Source organism: Cucurbita pepo, chromosome LG20 (genome assembly GCF_002806865.2).
Source record: "Cucurbita pepo subsp. pepo cultivar mu-cu-16 chromosome LG20, ASM280686v2, whole genome shotgun sequence".
NCBI lineage: Eukaryota > Viridiplantae > Streptophyta > Magnoliopsida > Cucurbitales > Cucurbitaceae > Cucurbita > Cucurbita pepo.
Genome location: NC_036657.1, coordinates 282,012 through 288,499, shown reverse-complemented (window position 1 = coordinate 288,499; position 6,488 = coordinate 282,012). Strand labels below are relative to the sequence as shown.

The 6,488-nt window shown below is 39.9% G+C and overlaps 1 protein-coding gene across 3 annotated transcripts; it reads left to right on the top strand.

Moving 5' to 3' along the window:
• Window positions 1-971: 971 nt before the first annotated feature.
• On the top strand, window positions 972-6,488 carry LOC111783243 (protein IMPAIRED IN BABA-INDUCED STERILITY 1-like). 3 transcript variants are annotated; one of them, XM_023664154.1, is made up of 10 exons: window positions 972-1,367; window positions 1,564-1,968; window positions 2,473-2,757; window positions 2,900-3,217; window positions 3,810-4,037; window positions 4,130-4,227; window positions 4,939-5,026; window positions 5,177-5,704; window positions 5,789-5,921; window positions 6,172-6,488. In XM_023664154.1, exons 2-10 carry the CDS (start codon window positions 1,573-1,575, stop codon window positions 6,180-6,182), a joined length of 2,085 nt encoding a protein of 694 aa, XP_023519922.1. In that variant the 5' UTR covers window positions 972-1,367; window positions 1,564-1,572; the 3' UTR covers window positions 6,183-6,488. The 3 variants fall into 3 exon arrangements, with proteins under 3 accessions (XP_023519922.1, XP_023519921.1, XP_023519920.1); XM_023664153.1 differs by having other exon boundaries at window positions 1,558-1,968; XM_023664152.1 differs by having other exon boundaries at window positions 973-1,367; window positions 1,505-1,968.

Genomic DNA, 6,488 nt, shown 5'->3' with positions numbered 1-6,488 from the left:
ATATATATATATATATATATATATATATATATATATATATATATATATATATATATATTTTAATAATAATCAAGATGTGAATTTTAAAATATATTTTTATAGTCGTTGAAGTTTTCTATTTAGAAAGGTACAGATCGATTTTAAAGACCTTTCAAATTATCTCGAGTAGCGTATATGTTTCAACAAATTTGACCTATTGGTTAAACTCTGAAAGACCTCTATTGATAACATTGTTTGTCTATAGAGTTATGACACGATAACACCAACTCCAACGTATGTATCAGCTACAACATCAATGTTGAAGTTCCAACCAATTGAGATCAAAAGCTTCGGAAACATTAGTCACTGCGAAAACGTAACCGACACCTCATTTAGAACACCTCCATAATTATTTGAGTATGTCTCCTACTCATCATCTATCTCTGCAACATATTCTATAGCCAAATAGATGGTAGCCACACGGTCCATTGACGAAGTCTATCGCTCCTAAAAAATGTTATTGTTTCTCTATTTCAAAATTGATGAGAGGCCAAAAAAAAAAAAAAAAAAAAAAAAAAATGTAATTTTTTCATCGGTGTTGAACTAAAATAAATAAATAAATTCAGTCAACTAGTCCCCAAACTAAAACCCACTCCCACGCTGGGTGCGGTCAACCACGCGCTTTGTTACCGGGGTAAATAAAGTGGGGCCGGTTCCCATTTGCCGGTCACGCACGCGACGACTCGAGAGAAATGCGAGCCCAATTTAAAAAAAGAAAAAAGAAAAAAAATGCAATAAGGGAACAAAACCAGAGAATAAGCACATACTGCCCGAAACTCTGCCCATTTTCCGTCGTTTCACATCGATCTTGGTTTGGTTCAGACTTCACAGAAAAAACCAAATTACTTTTTTTCTTCTTTTATTTTATTTATTCATTTTACTTAGATTTAAATATCACTAACTTATTTAAATCTTTTAGATTAAATGATCATTCTGTTTAATGATAGTTTCAAATTTTAAAATTCAAATACTATTTTTAATTCTACGCTTTTCGTATTTGTTTATCTTAGGGTGAATTAAGTTCAAAGTAATCGAGTGTTGGGAAGAAAGTTACGATTGGAGGAGAAGAAGAAATAGATGGAAGGTATTGGGTTTGTTCACCCAAATTTCATTGTTTACTGCTGCTGTTGGTGCAGTGGGTATTTCACTTTCCGTTGATCTCGCTGTGCTCGATTGTGGAGCCGCGCTTTAATGCCTTCTACTATCCACCATCTTCCGCAATCGCCGCATTATGGATCGAAAACAGTGACTGAGAGACAGCGAAACGAACTGTTTTCCCACAGCCGAAGTAACCAAAGCCAAATTTCACATTCCGACTTCGTAACGTGGTATAAAACTCCACCCCCTTCTTGTTTCTGCTCTTCCCTCTTCACTGCACTCCCATTTTTCATTCTCCTTTCATTTGGGTTTCAAACAAATCAACATTCCCGCTAACCCATTTGATTTCCGACTTTCCCCATTTCAGGGTCCACTTAAACTGCTTCTTAAAATCTGAATTTCTCATTAATGGTTGTGAAGTTGCAGTGATCCGCCATGGGGTGTGTGAACTCGAAGCAGGCGGTGTCCGTGACGCCTGCATTCGATCACTCCGGCGCATTTCGGGACAATGAATCAACGGCGGTGGGGAGCTCGGGTCGTAGCCGATGTGGGTTGGGGGAGATTGAGAGGAGTTCGAAGGCGAAGACCAAGAGGAAGTCGAAGGGGTCCAGTGAGTTCTATGGGGTTGGGAGTGAGCTGGGTGAATCGGGGAGGGCGACTTCAAATGGCGCAGGGAATCAGACTTTGAGCTTCAGATTGGGGAATTTGAACAAGTATATTGAAAGTGAGCAAGTGGCGGCAGGGTGGCCGGCCTGGCTCAGCGCTGTCGCCGGTGAGGCCATTCAAGGTTGGATTCCTCTCCGGTCCGATGCTTATGAGAAGCTGGAAAAGGTTCTTAGTTCTTCTTCTTTTACCCTTCTGTTTTTTTGCTTTGTTAATCATATCAAATCCTAGTTTTATATACATCTAATCATCCTTTTCCATTGTTGACTTGAGTTTATAGTCGATTAGGATAATTATACTTCCTTTTAGGGGAAGGGGACATGTCATTAGTTCTTTGCTTTGTCCAATCAATTCAACATGCCAGTGTGGGAGCATCATGGAGTTGCATGCATTTGATGATCCCTTTTCCCTCCATGTTTGTATATTTAAGAAACAAAGAATCCTCCATGGAAAGATTTTTGGTCTTTTAATCAGAGAATTCTGCTTTATAAAAAGCATTTTGGCATCTTTTCTTCTTTTCTGCAACTGCTTGAATTTCATTGGAACTTTATGGTTGACATTTCTAATGCTCATATGGTGGTAGTTGAAGTTGTTGTGTGTATAGAAAGTTGATTTTGGTCTGGATGGACATGGACGAAATTCTTTCTGCTTGTGGATGTTGAATTTTTATAGATTGGACAAGGTACGTATAGCAGTGTATTTCGAGCACGCGAACTCGAAACAGGAAGGATTGTTGCTTTAAAGAAGGTTCGGTTCGACAATTTTGAGCCTGAAAGTGTTAGATTTATGGCACGAGAGATCATGATTCTCCGCAGGCTTGATCACCCTAATATCATCAAATTGGAGGGCTTAATTACGTCTCGTTTATCATGTAACATTTACCTTGTGTTTGAGTACATGGACCATGACATTACTGGGCTCTTGTCCTCCCCTGATATCACTTTTAGTGAATCACAGGTATGCTTGGTTTAAGTTTCTGTTATATAGTTATAAAGTTGGGGAGCATTCTTTTGCAGAATATGAAGTGGAAATGACACTTTCTTTTTCTTATGAACAATGATTACAGTAATGAATCCTTGGCTCTTTACCTTTTCTGTAGATTAAATGCTACATGAAACAATTGATATCCGGGCTTGAGCATTGTCACTCACGTGGTGTAATGCATCGGGATATTAAAGGATCTAATCTTCTAGTTGATAACGAAGGGGTATTGAAGGTAGCTGATTTTGGATTGGCGAACTTCTATAATTCCGGGCAACAGCAACCTCTAACGAGTCGTGTTGTCACTCTGTGGTATCGTCCTCCTGAACTTCTACTGGGTTCAACAGACTATAATGCATCTGTGGATCTTTGGAGTGTTGGCTGTGTTTTCGCAGAACTCCTTGTTGGGAAACCTATTCTTCAGGGAAGAACAGAGGTAATGTTTTTCTTTATTAAACTTCTTAATAACATATTCTGCTTGTCTTTGGAACATTGTTACTTGAAAGAAGAAATTTATCAAATGTGAGATCCCACGTTGGTTGGAGAGGAGAACAACACATTCCTTATAAGGGTATGGAAACCTCTCTTTAGGGGACGCGTTTTAAAACTTTGAGGAGAAACCCAGAAGACAATATATGCTAGCGGTGGGTTTGTGCTATTACAAATGGTATCTGAGCCAGACACCGGATGGTGTGCCAATGAGGACGCTGGGCTCTCAAGAGGGGTGAATTGTGAGATCCCATATCGGTTAGAGAGAGGAACGAAACATTCCTTATAAGGGTGTGGAAACCTCTTCTTAGGGGATACGTTTTAGAACCTTGAGGAGAAGCCCATAAGGAAAAGTCCAAAGAAGACAATATCTATTAGTGGTGTGTTTGAGTTGTTATGTGAAACATAGCAGAGCTTGGAAGAAATTTGAGTGATGATGTTAGCGGACTGATATGTCTTCCTTAATGCGTCATACAGTTCTTACCAAATATGATATATTTTTTCAAAGGTGATATTGACTTTACGTTTGCAACTAATAGGTCGAACAGCTACACAAGATCTTCAAGCTTTGCGGCTCTCCTCCTGATGAGTACTGGAAAAGGTCTAAACTTCCTCATGCCACTTTGTTCAAGCCACAACATCCATATAATAATTGCCTACGCCAGACATTCAAAGATTATCCTTCGACGACTGTGAACTTGCTAGAAACGCTTCTTTCCGTGGAACCATACAAGCGTGGAGTTGCCTCCTCTGCTCTCACATCTGCGGTAATAATGCTGATTACCTTATGGATACTAGGACCAAGTAATCAGTTTGTTTACTGAATTTTCTAATACTATATCCTTATGGCTCCTTTCAGTATTTCAGTACAAAACCGTATGCATGTGATCCATCAAGCTTGCCAATATATCCACCTAGCAAAGAGATTGATGCAAAACAAAGAGAGGAGACTAAAAGGTCGGTTTCTCATTTCTTTCTATCATAAAAGAATCTGAATCTGAAAAGAGGATACAAAAAGATGAGACTAAATAGTTGTCTGTAGATAGGAGGTTACAATCCAAGCCCACCACTAGCAGATATTGTCCTCTTCAGATTTTTCCATCTGGGCTTCCCCTCAAGGTTTTAAAACACGTCTTTTAGAGTTACACAGCGGAACCGGTACTCATCCAGATACTGTTGTCTTTGGGCTTTCCTTTCCGGGCTTCCCCTCAATGATTTTGTGCTTTCTCTTATGGGCTTCCCCATTACACGTTTGGGAAGCCCAGAAGGGAAAGTCCGAAGAGGACAATATCTACTAGCAGTGGGTTTGGGCTGTTACAAATGGTATCAGAGCCAGACATCAGGAGGTGTGCCAGCGAGAACGCTAGCCCTCAAGGGGGGTGGATTGTGAGATCCCACATCGGTTGGAGAGGAGAACAAAATATTCTTTATAAGTGTGTGGAAACCTCTCTCTAACAGACATGTTTTAAAATCGTGTGGTTAACGACGATAGGCCAAAATGAACAATATCGGCTAGCGGTGGGCTTTGACTGTTACAATCTATGAGCAATGTGATATAGTTTGAAAAGTTGAAAAAGTTGGGTCCAAATCCAGTTTCTTCTTCTGCTTACTACTGTTATTTGTGTTGGTTCTTCATGATCTAAAATCAATAGCATTTTAAACTTTCAGGAAAAAACATAGTGGAAGAGCCCGTGGACTAGATAACAGAAGGTTAATGCGAAATCATCATGGAACCAATAAATTGGCACCAGCTGTGGTATTTCTTCTTCTTCTTCTTTTTCTTTTTAGAAACAAACCTATGAAAAGCATGCAAAGGAGGCAGACACGGGCTTTACAATTTTACTATTCTTAGTGTCGATCACATTGCAAGGAAGGTTCTCATTCGTCTGCTTAAAATGTTGTACAGGACTCATCAGTCTCAGCTCGAGCTCTGCATACAATTAGTATTAATGCACAAGATCTAAAAGAAGAAAAGGTTACCAAAGCTGGCCAGGCGCAAAAGCTGTCAATTGATAAACTGGAAGAGACTATACATGAAACGAATGCATCTCAAGGAGACATTCCCTTCTCTGGCCCTCTACAAGTTTCGACATCGAGTGGCTTTGCGTGGGCAAGACGACGAAGAGACGATGCCTCTATTCGGTGTTATTCCAGATCAATTTCACGAGGAGAACTAATTAATGGGCTGGACCATTCTGCTACATCAAGAAGCAATTTGGAGTCTAAGTTTCATGAGAAGGTAGACATGTTATCCATGAGCCGCTCAAGTTCCAAGGGTCCTGAATCAAGTGAGAGATCCAAGGTTGTGATAAGGAATCAGTGGGGCAAGTTTGAGCGTCCTGATTCCTTTGATACTTCGGATGAGTACCACTCCCAGGACTTTGCAGTGGCACTTTCTTTGCGAGATGAACTGGGAGCTAAGAGGAATAATCTGGTGAGTTTAAGATCATTAACGCCAGCCCTTTGATGTGTGCCATTGTTTCACCACTTAAACCTCCTTGATTTGATCTTGTGACAGAGTTATCAGGACCAAGTGGACAAAGTTGAATATTCTGGGCCCTTGTTATCTCAATCTAGCAGAGTGGATGAACTGCTAGACAGACACGAGAGGCATATCCGACAGACAGTTCGAAGATCATGGTTTCAACGAGGTATTGTAACGCATGCTCTGATAGTACAGATGTTTCTTTCCTTTTGAAATTTGCACCTCAATGTCAGCATCTTTCTTCTGATATGTTTACCACATGGTTTTAAAGACAAGGTAGAACTTCCCTGTCAGACAACTAGAAGCTCACAGCAGCTTTGTTGCGAGCTCGTTTGTCTTCCTGTCTGCAGTCCCTATGTTCTTCATGTTAGGATCATCTGTGCTCACCCTTTCTCTTTTGGGCTTGTAATTTGTAGGTAAAAATTGATTGCCAACCAGTTGGAAAATTTTGAGAACTGGGCATTCACCCAATAAACTATTGATTGCTGAAGATTTCACAGCAATAAGTTCATAACCAAGGAAGTTAGGACATCGCTGTTCAACACAAACAACAGATATACACACGTCGGAATGTCTTCAAGAAAGCCGAAACGTTTGGATGATCAAACTTGTCGATTTCCTTCCAAACTGCCATTTTTTTTATTTTATTATTCTTTCCTCCAATGTTGTAATGTATAGACCAGTACTGATATATGATGAGAAAGTATTATTATAAATGTTCCTGATTCCTAAA

Bases quoted from the DNA above. Each gene is read 5' to 3' on its own strand.
- LOC111783243 (XM_023664154.1), top strand. From the start codon at position 1,573: ATGGGGTGTGTGAACTCGAAGCAGGCGGTGTCCGTGACGCCTGCATTC. The intron at 2,758-2,899 runs GTATGCTTGGTT...CCTTTTCTGTAG, and splicing joins TCACTTTTAGTGAATCACAG to ATTAAATGCTACATGAAACA. The intron at 4,038-4,129 runs GTAATAATGCTG...GGCTCCTTTCAG, and splicing joins CCTCTGCTCTCACATCTGCG to TATTTCAGTACAAAACCGTA.